General features: G+C 34.9%; 1 protein-coding gene across 8 annotated transcripts in view; it reads left to right on the top strand.

Annotated features, from left to right (window-relative positions):
• LOC124368848 overlaps positions 1-21,659 on the top strand; it is a 60,501-nt gene that overhangs the window by 29,887 nt on the left and 8,955 nt on the right. For all 8 annotated transcript variants that reach the window (XM_046826290.1, XM_046826289.1, XM_046826292.1 and 5 more), the window contains one exon: positions 5,595-5,739. In XM_046826290.1, the coding sequence (XP_046682246.1) occupies positions 5,595-5,739 (145 nt within the window). The remainder of the gene's footprint in view (positions 1-5,594; positions 5,740-21,659) is intronic.

The following is a 21,659-nucleotide window of genomic DNA, read 5'->3' on the forward strand; positions in this document are numbered from 1 at the left end:
CTCATACGGGACCAAACGGCAAATGCCGTGCGCACTCATTTGGGATATGTTTTGCTGCACTCGTCAACAGGTTAATAACTTGAAACTAATGTGTTGAATACAAACAAACTAAACTCATAATCTGAATACCCTTATGGTGTGTGCACAGTTGAAGAGTGGTTTCGCTCTAAATTCCTGAACTGGACTGACAAGTAACTCAATAAGCTGACTAAAGAAGAAATTGCATTTTGACATGAATTCCATCAGAAATAGAGGAACTCGACAACTAAATAGTCAATAGTTAGTCTATAGCAAATAATCTAGACCACGAAACAACTTTGACTCTAGCAGCATAAGTTGGATGTGTGCTTTTGGCAGAAAACAGGTGCTAAAGCAAAAGCTTCCTGTTACTAGAGCTGAGAGTTTTTTTTATCAACTCGAATTAGAAGATAATATAAAAAATGTTGAGAATGCCATCAAAGATCTGACAGAAAAAAAAAACAAAAGCTTACACATGAAAAATTAGTTTTGTTACCAGAAAAACTAAAAACAGAAAAATGCCTGAAAAACTACTGTATCTCTCAGTTTGAAGAAGAAAAAAATCCCCTCTTACAAGAAATTAAGCTCTCAAAACTGTGAGCTCAGTGGAAAAATGCTCAATTTGTATCCCAAAAACAGGAGTAGTCTTTAGAAAGGATGCCTTTAAAATAAACAACTTTATTACTCTAAACATTTCTTAAACTACAAGAAAAACTAAAAAAAAAAAAAAAAACAGGTATACATAAGCAAGATAAAGCTCACTATGTGGAACTTTATTTAAACTGACAAAACAAGAAGAGGCTGCCAGGACCTTTCTAAAATAAATTTTTCAGACATCTCTATCTAATCTGAAATCTGACCCTTCTTTTGCAAAGGAACATTATCGTCTTGGAGGAAACACAGTGTGACAAAGCTAGACAATAGTACCAACACATCAGGAGGCAGCCAAACCTATCAACAAAAACTGAACACCCACTTAACCGAGACCAATCAGAATTAGACATTTACAACTGAAAGTGAGGATGGACGAGCAGTCTAAAACATTGGACTTTGTATCTGAGTTAGAGATATCGCAGGTTCAAATCCTGTCTGTGACCTCAGCACTTTTTATCAGTACCATCGACCTTGTTCTGTATTGACTCTCCCAATTATTCTGTTTAATACATTCACTGTGGATGATAAAATTACCGCAGACAGAAAATGCGGGAATTTTTTTTGTTTTTAATTACCCAAAACGGAGTCAGGATAGCCGAGTGGGTTGTCCAAGGTATTCCGGAAGCTTCGTTGGCCGGAACGGGTGACGTCATGTCCGTGCCGAGTCTGCTCGTCATCCACACCGGGTGCCGGTCCTCGTGTTGTATGTGCTCGCAACGCACTAGGTTTCGGCACAAACACTCGCGAATTACATGGATATAGTACATGAATGACACGTAGATAGTACATCAATTACACGTATTGGGGTGGGGTGGCCTACTGGGGGTGGGGGACGCCGCCTTCACTGTCCCTAGAACTGTTCGAACTCGACTCATTGTCTTCATCAGATGAAAAATTATTGTCAATAACATTATCGTCTTCCTCCATTATGAGTACATACACTTACACAGTGAACAGACACTATAATCCACTCACACAATATCGCAAAGCATTTTTTTTTTCCTTCCTGAGGGAAGAGGACAGTTTGTCCCCGCACTTAGTCCTAAAAGGACCTTTGCGCCTCCCTTACTTTAATTTGTGCCCTCAAAGACTAAGGCTTTTGCAAAAACCAATCAGATTTAAGGGCTCCTGTTCTCTAATGTCCTTGGGGCTGAGGAGATATGCTCCCAAGTATCTTTTCCTTGTCTCTACGATGGCAGGACAATCCAACCAAATGTGCTCTGCTGACTCCTCCTCTTCTCCACAGAGTCTACATTCGCTGCTCTGACTAAGGCCCACCTTCAAAAGGTGCTTCCTCAGAGGGCCATGTCCTGTCAACATTCCTAATATCAGTCTTACATCCTCCTTATTTTGGTCTAGGAGAGCTGTCCACCCTTTTGCGTAAGGAGAGATAAACATTTTGGATATTCTTAAACCTGAGGCTCTACTCCAATTCTTGTGTCTTGTCCTCTTTTCCCAATCTTTGACCAGAGTTTTAATGTTGGAGAAGGCTATCCCACAACCTGGCTCAGGCCCCACCAATGTGGATTCTGCTCCCTTTTTGGCGAGGATGTCCGCTTTTTCATTCCCATGAATACCTTCATGACCCGGTACCCAACCGAGTGTTACTCTGTTATTTGTTGCCAGCTCTGCTAGAGCATTCCTGCATTCCCAGACCGCTTTCGAATCAATCGAACAGGTATCCAGTGCCTTCAGTGCAGCCTGACTATCAGAAAGTATTAGGTATGATAATCCTTTTGTCCTCAACTGTGTGTCTTCTGGAACATGAGTCTATTGCCATGACCTCCGCCTGAAAAACCGTGGCATGTCTTCCTATGGGCACAGCCATGTCGACTCCAGGTCCATGTATTCCGTATCCTGCCCTAGAGTCTAGGAGTGAACCATCAGTGAAAAACTTCAGGACTCCTTTTGTAGGGTAGGCCTCCCTTTTAATCCATTTCTCCCTACTTCTGATAGAGACCGTATATGGTTTTTCAAAGGAGTATTTCTTAACCATAGTATCAGATACTTTGGTTAGCATTTCAGCCTCAGGAAATTTTTCCAATATCTTCATGTGGCCTTCTAAGGAGGTAGCATTTATTACCTTTGTCCCTAGAAGCTTCATTGCGCTCATCGCAGCTGTTCTCATCACCTCCTGGCCAAGAGGAGTGTACCCCAGGACCACTTCCATTGCTAGTGTTGGGCAGGAGCTCATTGCTCCCGTGATGCTTAAGCAAGCTAACCTTAGCTCATTGCTCCCGTGATGCTTAAGCAAGCTAACCTTTGAAGACTCTGTAGCCTTTTTGCAGCTGTTGTTTGTTCTACCTTCGGCCACCACACTAAGGCACCATATGTGACCATTGGTTTTATTATGTTTTCGTAAATCCAATATATCATTTTGGGTTTAAGTCCGCATTTAAATCCAAAAAGTCTCTTACAGGCCCCAAGGGCCATTATTGCTTTGGATGTCCTGCTTCTAATATGGGAGTTCCAAGTGAGCTTTTCATCCAGGATTAAACCCAGATACTTCACTTCCTTTGTTTGGTTAATGCTGATTCCCTCCAGGACAGGTTTTGCTAGCTGGAATTTTCTTTTCCTGGTAAAGGTAATCATATTTGTTTTTGATGGGTTGATCCGCAGACCTTCCCCATGACACCAGTTACTTATGAAGTTAAGTTCTGTTTGTATTAGGCGTTCCAGCCTGCCTATGTTTTTCCCTTTAATCATAAGCACTAGGTCGTCCGCATAACAAGTAGCCTTATTCCCCTCTTCTCTGCTTTGCTTAGGAGATCATCCACTACCATCGCCCACAGGAAAGGAGACAAGACTCCCCCCTGGGGGCAGCCTCTTTGGGCCGTGATCCCAGCAGATTCGTCCCTGTACTTAGCTTTCACCTGTCTGCTTTTTAGGAGGGCTACTATCCATTTGACTACGTCTGGGGAAACTCCAAAACGTTCCATCACAGTCTCCATGGATTGATATGCTACTCGGTCGAAAGCTCCTTCAATGTCCATAAAGACGCTGACTAGGGCTTCCTTTTTTTTCGAAGGTATTCTCCACCTCTCTCACTAAACTGTGGAGAGCAGTGGTGGTTGATTTTCCTTCTATGTAGGCGTGTTGTGTGGGACTAAGTGGGGATTCCAGTAATATTACGTCCCTTATGTGTCTATTTATTATTTTTTCCATAGTTTTCACCATGAAGGAGGTTAGGCTTATAGGTCTGTACGAATTGGGTTTTGTTGGATCCCTGTCATTTTTCCGCAAAAGCACCACTAGTGCTATCCTCCAGTTCTTTGGTATGTATCCTAAGGCGAAACTGCTTCTAAACAGAATGCTAAGAGTATCCAGCTGAAAAAGGGCTGGAAAAACTCCATCCGCCCCAGGAGATTTAAATGGCTTAAACGATCTTATAGCCCATTTAATTCTTTCATGTGTGAATAGTCTGTTAGACTGATGTCTGGCTTTTGCCACCTCCCGACTGGATCCCCCTCTGAATAGAGAATAAGTATCCTCATTTTGAGTTAGGTGACCCCCCGGGAAGTGTGTCTCCAAAAGTAGTTCTAAGGTCTCCTTCCTGTTTATTGTTAGGTCTCCATTGTCCTTTACTAGAGTCCCCATAGGATTAGTATGCTCCGTTTGGAGAGTTTTTTTAAGCCTGGATGCCTCGGGAAGATTGTTAATGTTTTTACAAATTTCCTCCAGGTTCTTCTTTTATTCGTTCTAAGTTCTTTTTTATATTCATTTTGGGCCTGTAGATAAGGGAGCCAAACTTCTGTACTTTTTGCCCATTTTAATAATTTCCTCATTTTGTTTCTTAATGTTTCCAACCTCCCAGTCCACTACGGCACATCCTTCTTCAACCAGTTTTGCCTGGGAGGGCAGTTTTTCTCGTAGGCCTTTATTATAGCTTGCTCTACTATTTGTGCAGACCTTTCTAATTCAAATTCATTTTTCTGGAAGGGTCCTATTTCTTCCAACTCTTCTACTAGGGACTCTCTGTATCCTCTCCAGTTGGTAGATTTAGGAACCCTGTGGGTCACGTATCTTTCCCCTATCTCCTCTTTTTTATTTTTATTATTTTATTGTTGACATTGTGTGTTAAAGTCCTTGCATCTAGTTTATTTAGTAGTTGATGAACCTGCTTTTGATTTATGTGTTGGCTGTACAGTCTAACCATGTTATTAATTTAATTGAAATTCTGAATTGTAGCTTGTAGAAAACATTGTGTAACTGGATTTATATACTGTTAGAGTATAAGTTCTAGCTGTATAATTTTTACTGGATTTCATAATGCAACCGATTTATAAAGTTTCTTTCTAAATCCACTTTCAGCTATACAGTGTAAAATAATCTTAGAATTTTTTGTAAATATACAATATTATTTGTATACCTTGTCAATAAGTTGTGTCTTAACTTGATAAGGCCATGTATTTGTAAAATTTGTAAGTTTAAATAACAAAATTAAAATTAAATTATGTTAATGCTAAGTTTAAATTATTTAACCTATCACATTTATAATCTAATGAACGATAAGGAAGTGTCTAAATAAATGGCACAGCCACCGATTGTGCGAGGGGGTTCTCTGCAACAATAGCTTGAGGCAATACAGAAGTCACTAGTAATGTAAATAACATTCAGTTCTTATGGTTAGTTTAACAGAATTACACTGATTAGGTTCTTTATCAATATTATTTAAAATGTGCTGATCAAAATTTACTGGTTTAACACCTAAGTTTTAGCGACCAACATACTGTACTACAAAAAAATGTAATTTACGGCAGTAAATTAGTTACAAGGTAATTGTAAAAAAACAAGATGAGAATTTTGATCTAATTACTGAAGTATCCTTGAAGTATGTAAGGGTCCTGGAAGATAAGCCCTCTTTCTCCTGTTTGTGAGATATGTTTTAATTTACTTATAATTTATAATGTTCTGTTTTATAGGAAGAAAGAAACAAACAAAGTGCAGGCAGAGAAGAAGAAAAGATGGATGTAAGTAATGAAGATGTGGTTAAGACTCCACAAGACGAATACTACCACAAATACAACTGGCCTCTTCGTACAAGAGGTCCTCGCATCGTTTACAGAGGTCAGTGAGTTTTAAATTAGTCTTTTATTTAAGTCAACAGTGCATATTTTAAAATTTTATCATTATGGCGTAGAATTGTCAATGGAAATGAGATTTTTCCGGACATTTGTTAAGTGATACAAAACATCAGTCACATTATGTTTTGAGATCTGCAATCTGATCTCTTCCCCCTGTGAATAACTAACCTGATCATATAACAATCTAGAGTATAAGTAGTATAAAGAGAGTATGAAATAGATACAATCTGACATAACTAAAACCTAGGTTAAAATAAACAAATCATACCAGAGCGTTGTGACATGCATAATAAATCATTTACTATTGGTCTCTAGTCAGTAAGTGCAGATCTATTGTGACACATTTATTCTGTAGTTAAGTTTTAACCCTCCGACTGATGATAAGAAACTGCCAGAATGATACCCTGGTTTTTGTCTTTGCGCAGTATAATTGTCGAATATTTAAAAAAAATATGTGCTAAATGCTAAGTAATAAGGGTATATACCAATTCTTTTGTTACAAACCAGAGACAATTTTTAAATAATACAAATATGCATTTACTAGAGTATTTTTTTTTTTTATTTGCACATAAATTGAAAAATGAGTGTTGTAAATACAATTTTTTGTTTTCCTAGTTTCACTCCATGTAACTTTCACATGACTTGAGATAGCAAGATACTGTAAATTAATAAAATATACACAGTGTTGTAGTAAACAAAAATATTATAACATATATACACTTATTTACAACACAAAAAAGTTGTTTTTTGTTAAAAATGTAAAGTATGTACTACCTTTTTTGGCAGTACTCATCCATATTGGTGTTTGATGAATTCTTTGGGCAAGAAGAATATCAGATAATAATGAATTGTTTTTACTGTCACGATCAATTTTTACAACCCAACTCACATCCCACCAGTTTATAAATCATCCAGATTTCTTGACATCAAATCTGACAAGAAATATTATCATGCACTTTATTTGCCGATATGCCATTTTCATAATCAGAACTCATATTTTCATCATCCAATAGTTAATGTAATAATAGTGGAAAGTTAACCGACGGCTGTGCCGTCCTTATCAGTTCACAAGCGGTATTGATGAATGCCTGTACCATCGGTCATCAGTTGGAGGGTTAATAATTAGTGTTTTGGTTTTATTAAGTACATGTTTTAGAGTTACTGGGTGTAGAGTTGACGCCAACGTGGTGGTTGTGTTTCCTGACTTTGCATGTCACAACACTCTGGTATAATTTGTTTATTTTAACCTAGATTGTAGTTATGTGTTTGATTAGTTATTTGCCTGAAGAAGAGATCAGATTGCAGAATCTCGAAACGTAGTGTTACTGATTGTATTGTATCACTGAACGATGGCAAATGTCCAGAAAACCCCTGTTTCTTTCACAATCCTTCCATCTTCAAAAACAAACTTCAAACGAAGAGTAGGATAGTCATTTTCTGTTTTTAAGAAAAAACAATGGTCATTAAAGGAATGAGTGACAGGAGAGTGATAGTTTACACAGTATTTATAAAATTGAAAATAATTTCAGCAAACATAATTTATAGAAATTTATGTTGTTTCACAAAATACATATACTAGTTTTCGATAAAGCTCTGCACTTACTTTAATTTTTGGAAATGTTGAAATTGTTAAATGCTTATGGGAGAATGGTAGTAACATGACCTGAAATATTGTTCTATGAGTTTAAATGTAATTTTCCTCCCAAGTTGGGATATTTGACTTGATCTTTTCCATAATATAGGGATAGGTTTGGAATATCTCAGAAATATTTTATAAGATTACTATCAGTTGATACCACAAATACTCTTTGTGCAACAAAACTAAAGGCACCAAGAAAATTAATAGAGATTAATTATTTAGTGAGATCAATAGGTAGCTAGTTCTTTGCACTACAATAGTTTGTGGTTTAAAATCTATCAACATAGATGATTAAATTGTGTTGATTTAAAAGTTGACAACCCATTGCGGATCATTTAAAATATTTATCATACGGTGCTCAGGCCCTATATGACGCAGCTCGTTATAACATAGTGTTTTTAATACTGCCTACTAACAGTTAATAAAGTATAGTAGAATGTATGTAACAGTGTGTTTTTCAGCAAATAAGTATTTTTTTACAGTCATCTACATTTTATTTTACCTTCTTAAAATTCCATAATTATCCAACATTGCACTAGAACGTTCAATGTTCAGTGATACAAAAAATCAATGATGATACAAATAACGTTTGCAAATGTCTTATCACTCAATCGTCAAAAGCTTTTTTTTTTTGGTTGACAATATTGTCTGTTTGGTAGCATACCTCGTTTTTTATTTAGATTTACGTGAACGTATTTATTTATTTATTTTTTTTTTTTGTAACAGAGGGCCAGGTTTCCTAGGCCTGGTAGTTGCCTCTCAGCCATCCGGCTTGTTGTGCACCCTCTCCAAGGTTTAAGCTGTATCAAATCCCAGGCCTTTACAAAACCATGAGATCTTCTGAACAATGCTTTCCTGTTCCAACCCCTCTTCCGTATGCATAAGAACACCTAGGGATCTTGAGCGTTTGCTGTGTAATGCCGGACATTCAAATATGACGTGCTTGGCTGTTTCGTCAGCCTCGCCACATTTCCTGCACAGTGTTTCCTGAACTGGAATACCTATTCTGTTCAGGTGACTTCAGAATATCCAATGACCTGTAATAAAACCAGTCACCTTTCGGATCTCCGTTCTACTCATTCTAAGGGCATCTGCTGCAATGTTCCTTGATGGTCCCTTGAGCATCCGCTTTGCTTGTACATTCCCCTCAGTATTTCTCCAATGTTGTAGGTGTTTGTTAGCCATCCACTTGGTAACTGATCTACGTGCTAAGTTATATGAGACCCCACACGTTGGTTCAGGACCGGTAAGAGGACAGTTGGCTCCCAAGTTAGCGCAACTGTCTGCCCCTTCATTTCCTGCGATTCCTCTATGTCCAGGCACCCAAGTTAGAATAACTTTATTGGTTTTCGCCAGCAATTTCATGACCTTATGGCATTCCCAGACTGTCTTCAAATTACAGTCATGGTTGGCCAAGGCCTGCAGAGCAGCCCTGCTGTCCGAGTTAATGTAGATGGTTTTGCCTTTGTAACCCCTTTCCACATTAACTCTTGCACATTCTGCAAGGGCTGTAACTTCAGCCTGAAAGACAGTTGCCAGTTTACCTAGGCTAAAGCTTAAGTTAACCCTAGGTCTGGCTCCCCAGACCCCTGCCCCAGTACCCTTCAGAGTCTTTGACCCGTCCGTGTACCAGGTTAGAGCCTTCTTCATGTAGTCAGGCTCACCTTTTGACCATTCCTTCCTTTCAACAATGTTGACTTGAAATGGTTTTTCCCAGTCCGTAACCTTTGACATTCTGTCAGACATCATTTCTAGAATATCCAGTTTGAGAATGTCAACGATCTTGGAGTGCTTACTAGCATGGTGATGATGCCAGTTCCCATTGCACTTCAGTCTGTAGGCAGCCATCCTAGCCTCTCCTATGACGAATATGTCTAGGGGTGGGAGGTTTAGCACTACTTCCATAGCAGCGGTTGGTGTTCCTCTCATGGCGCTCATTGTCCCCAAGCATGCCAACCGCTGTACCTTTGACAGGTTTTTTGCGGCAGTCACCTGTTGGACTTTTGGCCACCATACCACTGAGCCATACACCATCATTGGTCTGATGACTCTGGTGTACAGCCAATGTGACACCCATGTACATCCTACCGCACGTCTCACCATCATCAATGTAGTCTGAGATCGTCTGATTATGTATTCCAGATGACAATTCCAGGTGAGTTTATCATCCAGTTTGACTCCTAGATATTTGAACTCCCTGCTTATCTGTATCTGGCCCCCACTTAGGACTGGCTGTGTGATTTCCAGTTTCCTTCTACTTGTAAATGGTATCATGACGGTCTTTGAAGGATTCACTGCAAGTCCTTCTTCGTCACACCACCATCGCTCCACAATGGCCAGTGCTCTCTGCACCATTTCCAGACACGTAACCATATGCTTGCCTCTTATGAGTATGGCAACATGGCTTTCCACATTAACTCTTGCACATTCTGCAAGGGCTGTAACTTCAGCCTGAAAGACAGTTGCCAGTTTACCTAGGCTAAAGCTACGTGAACGTATTAGTAACAATTTATTTATACAATTTTACAGTATAAAGGCACAGGTAATAAATTAAAATCCAAAATTTATTTATTGTAACCGTTTAAAGACCACATAACATTTTTTATTCTGCATATGTTCATAGTTGCACTGAAATGCTGCTGACAAAAAAGTTGATTTTAGAGTAAAAGTCATAACTTACCTACTAGGTATCGTTGAATCATGATTTTACACCAATTTAAAGATATGACATTTTTCTGTACAGAAAAAAGTGAATTTTAATGGTTTCTACATAGACATAAACAACCAATATGAATCACTTATAAAGCTACTGAATATAAGGTATCAAACAAAATAAGAACCTACATTTAAATATGGTATGTTATTGTTAAACCAATACAAATCATTTATAACGCCACTAAATATATGGTTCTAAATCAAATAACCTACATTTCATTGTGGTGTATTATTGATAATCAGTCTTGGACATTGACAAGCTTAAACCAACTATGAATACTATTTATAGTATACAGATGGCTTAGTTACACATTGGTTGAGTTATTTCCGTATGTGCTTGAGTGAACGAAAGTTTCATTTCACCAAACAACTAAAACAAAAATGTAAAATGTTGAATCAGGGTGGCCACCTAACCGGGAATAAGTTGCTGGGAATTTCCCTGTAGAACTTGGAAGATCTCAGAAACAATATGTCTGCCTCTAGGAACTTAATAAAATCAAGAAATAGTTTGACAGCTCCTTCAATCAGGAGCTGATCAATCACAAGCATTGTATGTATTGTACATGATGTAATCCGTGAAACTGTGAATGAAGAAGATCGATGTGTCGGTAATGATATTGCTGAATATTTACTGAGTGCGTGGATTTGTATATTCTTATAAACACAATAAGAAGTAGTTCCGATTCACTCTCGTACTTAGATTTATAAATAGAATCATTGGAAGAGTCTGTGCTAATATCAAAATAGAAGGTAGAGGATTTGGCTTGTAGTCTCTTTTTTATTTTTTTTATCAGTGTCCATGAACTTCTACAAATTCCTTTGAAACAGTGCAGTATTCGATTTCTATTTTCAAAAGTTAAAATTAAAATTGAGATGAAAATTTCTTTGGTTATTCTGAACCAACCTTGTGTACCAGCAAAATCGTGGTCCCTTACTGAAAGTTTGTACACTACAGACCTTTAACCAGCAATGATATAGACAGCAGTCTGCCCAATGGTAGCGCTGTGTTAGTAATTTTTTGTTCTCTTTATTTTTTCCGAATTGGATACACATATTTGCCAAATATCACAGAAAAGAAAATTGTTATTTATAGACAATGGTATGTCAACATTTTGGAAGATGTAGACAAAGGAGCTTAAAATTTCTCATACATACCACTAGTGTTAAATTTTGGCCACCATAGCTTTGTGGCATTTCAAATATAAAGTGATATTGCAAAAGAGTTAAAAACAGTATTAGAGGTTTATGTAAAGTAAAGTAGTCTTATTTTACCAGGCGAAGTTAGGACTAAGAAGCACTCTCTAACACTTAACTTGGGGACCAACGGCGTAATGGTGACTTCCGAACCACCACCAATGGCCGGGCAGGCGGGCTGCTTGCAAGGACAGGATCGCTCAGCGGTCACCCATCCAAGCAGTAGCCACGCTCGACGTTGCCTTGCGATAACCGTTATACCCACTACAATACGCCATTGGCTACACATGTATAGTATTTTGTTTTAAAATAAACTAGAGTAACGGAAATTTTTGACCGTAAAAACCGAGATTTTAAAAAGGTTTTGTTTGGCCACCCTATGAAATCATTGAACATATACAACCTAACCAAATCAATTCAGTGAATCAGAGCAGGAAGTGATGAACTGCTAAAAACACATCAGCAATATTGCTCCATACAATATGACATAATGGTCAGTAACAGCTGGTACTAAAAGTATGATAAAAAAAAAAAACACACATTTAAACACATTAAAGTGTAAGAAAAATTCATCTGATTTATTCATAAAATATTTGGCATACCAGAAATACATTTTTTTAAACATTAAACTGATATAAATTATTATTTAACAACAGAAACGGCACGTCAAAAATAGTGCCTTTTGAACTCTCACATATAAACACAGGTCTATATATAAACACTCTCTATAAATAAACCTCGTCTTTCTTGCACATGTTTGGAGGCAGCCTATATTGTCACAGTCCTCTAGAAGGGTTAAAAATAGGTTTGAGTGAAAACTACGAGTGTTGTGACGCTATGCAACGTTGCAGTTTGGCCATTATACCACGATAAAAATGTTGTACCCGAGCGGTGTTTGTACTCAAGTAACTTGATCTGCAATGGGTTGCAGTTTTTAAATTAGAAATTTGTGAGTGCCTTGCATAGAGTTTAAATCTTATACAAGTAGGTTATTAAATTAAATTTAAACTCTTGTTTTTTAACAATATAGTTATAAACATACAGAAATGGTGTCATATTATAAGTATTAAATAAATAATTTAAAGCACAATTAAGCAGAAATCACATAAATGTTTGGTGAATATAGGGTGTATCTGAACAAATCTAGTATGTTTTTGTAGTACAATTTTTTTTGTGTGTGCATCCCTTCAGAGTTGAGGCCTTATAATATAAAAAAAAATATTTTTGTAATAGCATCTAATTATTTGATAAAACTGGTTAATTTTAACTAATTTAACTTTACTCATAGTCGAGGATGTACTGTTTTTTAGAAGCATGACATTGTATGCTTTTTTAATCTTTTTATTAATACTTTATCTTTATACCTGTACAGTTACATAAGCTATTTGCAGATAGGAAATTAAGATATCGAGACTTCCACCTTTGAATGCAAATTTCTTGAAAATACTTATAGAAAAAGGTATTTTCCCTTTTTAGGGCCTTTGGGAGGTCCTACTCCAGAGGGATGTGAAAAAAAATTATTAGAGCAAAAGAAATATACTTTTGACCACTAGGATTTATCCTAGAAGTTTGTCACACAGGTTCAGATACATCCTGTACTCAAATTTCTTTCTGTGGAGGTGATACTAAATTTGACTTTTGGGTAAAGTGTTTGTTGTGAGAAAGTACATTTTCGTCTATTGGCTTTTTTATTTCATAGGCTTAGAATTGTGCCGCTGTTTGTTCTTTTATTTGTGCTTAAACGTTTAGCATGTTTATGCAATGATTTTATGCATGCTGTGACTTTTCTGTCTCCACTATTAGTTTTTTTTATGCATAAGATTTGAATAGTGCCACTGCTTGTTTTTATTTTTGTGCTCAAATGTTCAGCTATGTTTATATAATGACTTAATGCATGCTGAGACACACTTTTTCCACTAATGGCTTTTTATTATGTCATAGGCTTGGCATAGTGCCGTTGCTTGTTATTTTGTTTGTGCTCAAACGTTTAGCTAAGTGCATGTGATTTTTAAATACAGCATGAACACTACCAAGTATTAATGACAAAAAACGGTTTTGTAAAAATAGTTTTTTTTAAAGAGAGGTATTGGCTTCTCTTCAGGATCTACCATATGAAAGTCACTGGCTTGTATATCTTGTTAATTATTTAACAAAAAACTTAAAATTTTACATTGCAATAAGTAGTTTTGTATTAAACTTATTTAAAATCAATCTATTCCTATATAAAATTTCATGAAGATTTAAAATTTTGAAAAATGTTAGTGGTGAAAACGAAGTTACTGAAACAAAACACAATTTATTTTAATAACAAAAAATGTCTGTTACTAAGAAATGGTTGGTGTGAGGTAAATATTATGTCGTTTTTTTGTCACTAATAGCAGGTAGTATCACTCAAACCATTTTGAACACTATTGTTCAGGAACTTATTCTGTTTTGAAAGGAAATAGTTCTATGTAAGTATATTCGTTGTTTAGACATTCTCTTACTAATATAGATTTTGTTTTCAGATCGACTGGTCCAACTCAACTAGGCCCTACGCCCTTTGGTTATCCTTCATTTTTCCCCAATCCTTTGTCTGTTTCTGGAAATATAAAACAAGTTTAGGTGAGGTTTTTTAACAAGACATATTTTGGGTTTAATTTATTTACTATCTCTTAAAGTAAAGAATTAAGTATTAAAAACACAGTTTAATACAAATTAGAGTTAATTAAGTATTTTTATGGAAAATATTAATTAACTGTCAATGTCATTAACACTTCTTAGTATTTATTGTGCAGATTAAAAAATGAAAAATAAACTTCAACCGGTCATAGCCTGTACACTTAAGATTAGACCATTTACTATGCATCATCAAATATAACCAGAAACAAGCAATTTTACCACACGAGTAATCTCTCTATCCTTATTGTAATCTCTCCTTACCATTGTAATTCCCATATTCATGTCGTTGACCTCCCTTTCATTGGTGGAGCTTCTAAAAATCATTACCCTATTTTCAGACCCTTATTTGTAACAAAGCAAGTAGGTTAGTATTTATTTTGCTGTAACCAATCATATGTCGGCAGCATAATCTATTAGTGAGTTTTGTTTTAGCTGGGTGTACTCCCAGTCTCTGTGTCACCTGCCTTGCAGCTGTGTTCAACTCGGGAAAAGAGGAATTCGTCATTTTCTTTCCCATTTGTAAGGATTGTCCTAATTCGTGTGGCGTTTATGAGGTTAAAAAAACAGCTGCTGCTTAGACCACGAACAACTTTTCTTTAATTCATCTTTTGGGTTTCTACTTTTATTTTCTCTTTACTCCTGGCTTAATCAGGGTTCTTCTTTCTGTTTCACTGTCTTGCACGTTATCGATTATGTATTGTCATGGTTCTACTTTCTGTTTTACTGCTTTGTGTGTTTCCTACGGTTGGTATCCTAGGAGTGTCTACCAACCTTCACAGATATTATTCCCAAACAAAAGAATCACATTTAAACTTTTCAAAACTCAATAATTATCCGCACTTGTTGCAATAGATGGAAATTTTTTATACAGTTTTTTGCCTTAAAGGTCTAATTGAAGAAAAATAAAAAAAATTTTACAAGTTTTATTTTCAAAATAGCAGCTCCTAAAAAAACTAAACCTAATACCGTAGTAAAATCGAAACATGATAAAAAAGTGACTGTAATTATATTTTAGTTAAATCATTTAATTAAGAATTCAACAATACCAAGTCTATAAGAAACCAATAAGAAATCGGTTTGATAAATAAGGGAGACAATTGACTTTTAAAAAGCCGAATGCTAAACAATGTCCAGTGTCATTATGTGACAGCACTGCTAGTGAGGCACAAAAATCAGCTGTTTTAATTTTAAATGCTTTAATCAGCTGATTATAACATTACATTATTGGATTGAGATCATAATATATTTATCCTTGTGTAGGAGTTAGGTTTCTTTGGATAAAAAGCATTGAAATAGGAAAATATATACAAACGTTTACAGTGGATTATTTATTTTTACATATTTATTATATTATTTATTTATTGATGATTTATTACATTTATTTTAATATATTTATGTATAATTATTTATTACAGGTATGTGGCAAGTATTACTTTGTTTATGATTTACATTCTTATTTAGAAAATGTAACAATTGAGCCTTTTCAAAGTTCTGCTATTCTTTTATAAATGTTTGGTTATGCTTTGTTATAGAACAATTGAAAGGAGTTTATTTTAAGTATATAGACTATTAAATATCAAGAATACTTAAATGCCTTTAAATACAATCATTGTTCATGAATCCACTATTTTTACTTTTATTTTATGTTCCTTATTTTTGTTTTTTTGTATTTTTTTAATGCATAATAAAAACGGACCAATTTATACATCACAACCGTTGTATTCTACATTAGTTAGTTACATTAGTCGACTGCATAGTTTGGATATCAAGGTAATTAGATACTTACTTGATACTTGTTATCTGCATCCCTGACCAGGTAGCTGGATCGATGGCGTCAAAACATTTAGCCATGTACAAGACATTTTGTTAAAATTTTAGCTATTTATAACAAGATATACAGTAGTCCCTCACTAATCCAACATAATTCATACCAGATATGAGTAAGATTAGTCAAAAAGCCGTATTACTGGAGTTCAACTGTAAAACAAGTTTAAATTACATAATATTGTAACTCAAAATGTTCTTACCGTAAAGATGTACAATAGTCTTAAAGTACAAAAAGTACAGTACAGCAGTTTAAATACAGTATGTATTTCCATTATCGTACTTTTGTTTTAAGCACACTTGCAGTACTGTACATGAAAAAGATTATTTAATAAATTTAGGCCCACCTCAATTTCAAATTCTTAAGAAGTGTTAGTTTTGTGAGTCTCTGTATTGCCACATTTCTGACAAACAACTGTCTAAATTTTATTTTTCTTCTTAGATATAAAATACTAAACATTGTTGTCAAGTCTTTGTAAAATCAAGATGTCTTGTGTTGCTTCTCCATTTACCTCAGCCCACTTGATCCTTGTTCGACAGGCCGCTGTTGCATTGTCAACATTTGTAGAGTGAACTAATCCTTGAATGTTTTCAATTTTTTCCTCCAAGTCTTTTTCCTCAACGATAGGTTCTATCACTCATGATTTGAACGTTTTCTTCAGGCAGCCAAGATTGGACGTCATTTACTGCTAGATCTTCTTCATCATCACAACAAAGGGCAGCAATAGCTTTCTGAAGTTCATTCAACTCTCAACTCAGTTTTATTTTGATTTTGATCTCGAACGCTTGAATCCTCTTTACTAGATTGACCGTTTTCTGATGTACTTGATGTTTGCTTCTTATATTCTTTTAACAGTGGAAGATCAGACCATATGTTCGCCCATGAGCAGACAATTGTTTTCGTAGTTACTTTCTCCCAAGCATTTCGCAGATTGTAAACAATATTTTTGAGATTGATCTGCTTAAGAGACTGAACGATACTCTTGTCGCTATTCAACACGTTATAGAGCAAATTTTTGTTGTAATTAATTTTAATAGTCTGAATTACATTTTGATCGATTGGATGTAGGATTAGGGTAACATTGGATGTAGGATTAGGGTAACATTGGATGTAGGATTGGGGTAACATTGGATGTAGGATTGGGGTAACATTGGATGTAGGATTAAGGTAACATTGGATGTAGGATTGGGGTAACATTGGATGTAGGATTGGGGTAACATTGGATGTAGGATTGGGGTAACATTGGATGTAGGATTGGGGTAACATTGGATGTAGGATTGGGGTAACATTGGATGTAGGATTGGGGTAATATTGAATGGTAAAAATAACATTTGAATACAGCAATCACTTGATTTTGATTTGGTTTCATCAGGGTGTCCAGGGCAATTGTCTTAAGATTAGGAGGACTTTCTGAAGCAATTTTTGTTCCTTTAGAATGTTTTGGACTGTAGGTACACAGTTTTGATGAAACTACTGCAATAACAAAGATTTCATCATCCAATCACAGCTGATTTGTATATATTATAATAGGGAGAATTACATTTCCCGCTAGCATTAGCACATGGTATATATGTTATTCTCTCTCTCTCTCTCTTTTTTTCTTTGTTTGTTACGTAAAGCCTCCAAAAAAAGTCCACTTTGTCAGCATTATACTTCTGGTCTGGATCAAGTTTCAAATCACTGACAACTTTTGAAAAGTTTTATATATAAGGCTCAACTGTTGATTCATTAAAAGGTAATCGGACTTAGCTTGAAAATCATCATTACACAAATATTTAGCTTTTTCTTGTTCTTCTTCTAGCTTTCGTCTTAGCTTATCTCTCCTGACAATGGTGTGTGTCTGTTTTTTTTTCCTGTACAAACCACGCAAAAAGACACTCTTCTACATGTAGATTCTAACCAGTTTTCAAAGTTTGCCGTTTAGTCGAAAGATCGTAATTTTCTTTCATAAAAGCTTAAAGTTTCTCTTGATATCATGTATAGTTGCCCGTCCCACACCACACTCTGTCACTATTTGCGTGAATGTTGCATCATTTTCATGTTTATTTATAATCCCATTCTTTTCATTTAAAATTAGAGTTTTATGTCTTTTTTATTTAACAGCATTCGTTAAGTGAAGTAATAAAAAAAGTAATAAAAATGCTGATTCCAATATCAGATAATATTTCAAACCACAAATAAAGTCACAGTACAATACAACCTCACTATCGTTAACTATACAGTACAAAATTTATCAAATTAACATACTACAAATACTAACAAACCACCATAAGTTATGAACAACACAATAAGCAACAAAATAAAATTATCAACAAAATTTCTCAAGAACTTCCTCTTTTATATGTACACCATTCAAAACCGAGAAAACAATACTCTTAATACACTGTCGTTATGAGCTGAGATCGCAAATTGACGGCTACGACGGCAGATAGCTATCCCCCTCTCTTTCTCACACATTGACATGCAGTGACTTGAATGATGTTGATACAGGCATTTTCACACTGTCTTTGTCTGCTAACCGGATTATTGGGGGAACAGTGGCGCAGGGCTGGACTATAGAGGGACTACTATATTTCTATTTTAACAAAGTGTTCCATAAATCTAAAGATTGTACATTGTGTTTCGTTCAGCTAAAATTTTTGTTGTGTAAGTCAAGGTAATAAAAATAACAAAGAAGCTTATAAGCGTGAAGGGTGTGAAGTTTTATAATTTTTATATGTATGAAGATAGTGTGACTTGAAATTTAATACCTATTGTTTAATGTAAAAATGTTATTCTTTTATATAAAAAAGCTTTTATGCAAGTTGTGGAAGTTCAGTCTTCCTTGAAATGATCAGCAAATTAAGTTATTGAGTGCATCAAAATGTTAATACCAAGTTTGTTAAGTTGCTGTTGATTTCCGGGATAAATTCTAAATATACAGGGTAATGAATACGTCTACTCCTGCTAACTTTTGAATTACTAGAAATACGAAGTAGATAGGAACTACTATTGGACATCTTCATAATATGTCCTGGGAACCAACCTCCTCGGTGGACAACCCGAACATATCTTATTTAGTAATCTCTTTTTGCTGCATTATTGAAAAAAAAAATAATTAAAAACCAAGTACTTTGACTTAAAAGCAATGGTTTTTATTTATTTGTTTTCAAGATATAAAAAAGTAATATTTAAGTTTGATATATACAAATTTGTTGAGTTCTATTTTACATTATTTTATTTTGTTAACACAGGTTATTAACCCAAAAGATACAAATGTTTAATAGTACTAACATTCTGAGTTGAACGACATGAAAATCAGGTTGTAATGTCTTTTGTTTGGTTAAACATTCATAATCAGGATTGTGACATATTTTTATGTAAAGAGCTTGTCACATTTGCTTGCATTTTTTTTATTTGTGTTCCTCCTTTTTTCAAACATTTAATTAACTTTTTTAGATTTATCAAATACCAATTTTGGTATTGAATGTTTAAAAACTGAAAAATGTCTTAGACCGTCATAAAAATGTTGGCTGCGTTAGTGTTAATTCCAATAATATATATAGAGATGATTTGAACATTTTCATTTGAAAGAATGTCTCCTTACTCTATAGAAAAAAAGTAGTCACTATCAACCTTTTCTGTATATGTAGTAGTAAATAAGTAGAAATAAAATCTGTAGATAAGTATCTATCTTCAGTTATTATCAGGGAGGGGGATTTTTCTTTATTACTGTATCATTTATAGAGTATAATACTAACTTGTACTAATTTGGCAATTAGTTGTTTGGTTGTTACATACTGTTATAAAAGACCTCACCATACTAATAGTACGTTAATCTCATCTATTTACTTAACATTTGACTTGTATGTAGTAACAGATTTACCCTTACCATATATCTGCTGTATAGAACATGTTATTAAGCATTTGGCTATAGTAAGAATTTTGCAACTGTCCAAAATGAGCAATAAACGCACTTGATGGTAACCCAGTTCACATTAAAATCCTTACAACAGTGGTGTCTGGATATGAGATTGTGTTTCATGCAAGTGAATGAATCAGGTATTGTTGCTATGGATGATACTGCAGTTAGTTATGTCTAGAAGCTTTCGTGTTAACAGAGAGAAAGAGTGAGAATTCAAGCAAATAGTAATGCAAGAGTACTTTAAATGTTTTGGATTTCGGAATGTTTTCCTTAATGAAAGGAATGTTTTGAAGCATAAGGGCATCAAAGATCACCATTGATTGAATCAGATTAAAGGATAAAGATGGAGCTATGGTATTCAGGTTCTAAGATGGAGCTATAGTATTCCGATTCTAAGATAGAGCTGATAGTATTGGTATTCCAGTTCTAAGATGGAGCTATGGTATTCCGATCTTAAGATGGAGCTAGTGCAGTGAATATGAGCTTACCTAAGTAATTGATTGTGATAGATAAACTGAGTGAGTGACCTCAAGGAATGTTTTGAAGGAGAAGAATATAAAAAATCACCATCGATTGAATCAGATTAAAGGATAAAGATGGAGCTATGGTATTCAGGTTCTAAGATGGAGCTATAGTATTCCGATTCTAAGATAGAGCTATGGTATTCCAGTTCTAAGATGGAGCTATGGTATTCCGATCTTAAGATGGAGTTAGTGCAGTGAATATGAGCTTACCTAAGTAATTGATTGTGATAGATAAACTGAGTGAGTGACCTCAAGGAATGTTTTGAAGGAGAAGTATATAAAAAATCACCATCGATTGAAACAGAATAAAGGATAAAGATGGAGCGGAGCTATGGTATTCAGGTTTTAAGATGGAGCTATAGTATTCCGATTCTAAGCTAGAGCTATGGTATTCCGATCTTCAGATGGAGTTAGTGCAGTGTACTTAAATAATTGATTGTGATAGATAATCCTCCTTAAAATAATTACTGGAAGTCTCAGGCTAAAGGAGCTAATGAAAATAACAAGGTTTCTTGGAGGAGCATGAGTGGGATTTGTTAGTCACAAGGAGTCGATAGATTTTTGTTGTCACCAGAGCATCAGTAACACTATGTTGAATCATCAGCTAAGACTGCCCTTGTTGAATTCATGTGTGCCACTGTGTTTCCCAAATTTTTGTCATGGTGTTGTTTTTTCTGTTTCTGTTTTATCTATTTATTTATTTTTATTGTAGTATTTTTAATACTAGATCAGAAATAGGATGTAAAGTAAAAGCTGTTGGTTGGCGATGGACTAGTAAGTACCTTGGAAGTAAGCTTCTATCGTTAACATCATAACCAAGGAAAATGAACAAGCTGGTGTGGCACATAAAATATACAAATCCTTTCAGACAAAGGTTTCAAAACTGTACTTTCAGGTATGGTTTTCTGAGCCACCATGGAAAAAGGAAAAAAATGCTATTTATGCAAATGTAGAAATCTGCATCTGGTTATTCATATTTAAAAAAATTAAAGGCCATAAAAATACTATTAAATTAGTATTTAATTATTTATTTATTCAGACAAACTGAAGTTCTATTGATAAAATGAAAATTAATGAAATATTAATGAAAATATAAACAGTCACATAATGAACTATTTTCTTCGTTAATAAGAGAGTTTAACAAGTCACATGCTTTTATATTAGTTTTCAGAGAGAACGTGTGTTAAAAATTTTAACCACCCAAAAACACAACTTTCATAAAATGTAGTTATTCAAAATATATAAAATATATCTGTTGTGTTGTGAAATTTGTTTTAGATTATCAAATTTGTTAAAAAATAAACACTTCATTTAAAAAAAAATATAATGGTTTATAATTAATTTTCTGTGATGGTGTGTCATAATTTTTACTTGAAGTAATTGTCACAATATCTTGCAAAGAAAAGTTTATCTCTTAATCTTGCTCCACAAGAAGCTTGAC

This window comes from Homalodisca vitripennis, chromosome X, assembly GCF_021130785.1.
Source record: "Homalodisca vitripennis isolate AUS2020 chromosome X, UT_GWSS_2.1, whole genome shotgun sequence".
Taxonomy (NCBI): domain Eukaryota; kingdom Metazoa; phylum Arthropoda; class Insecta; order Hemiptera; family Cicadellidae; genus Homalodisca; species Homalodisca vitripennis.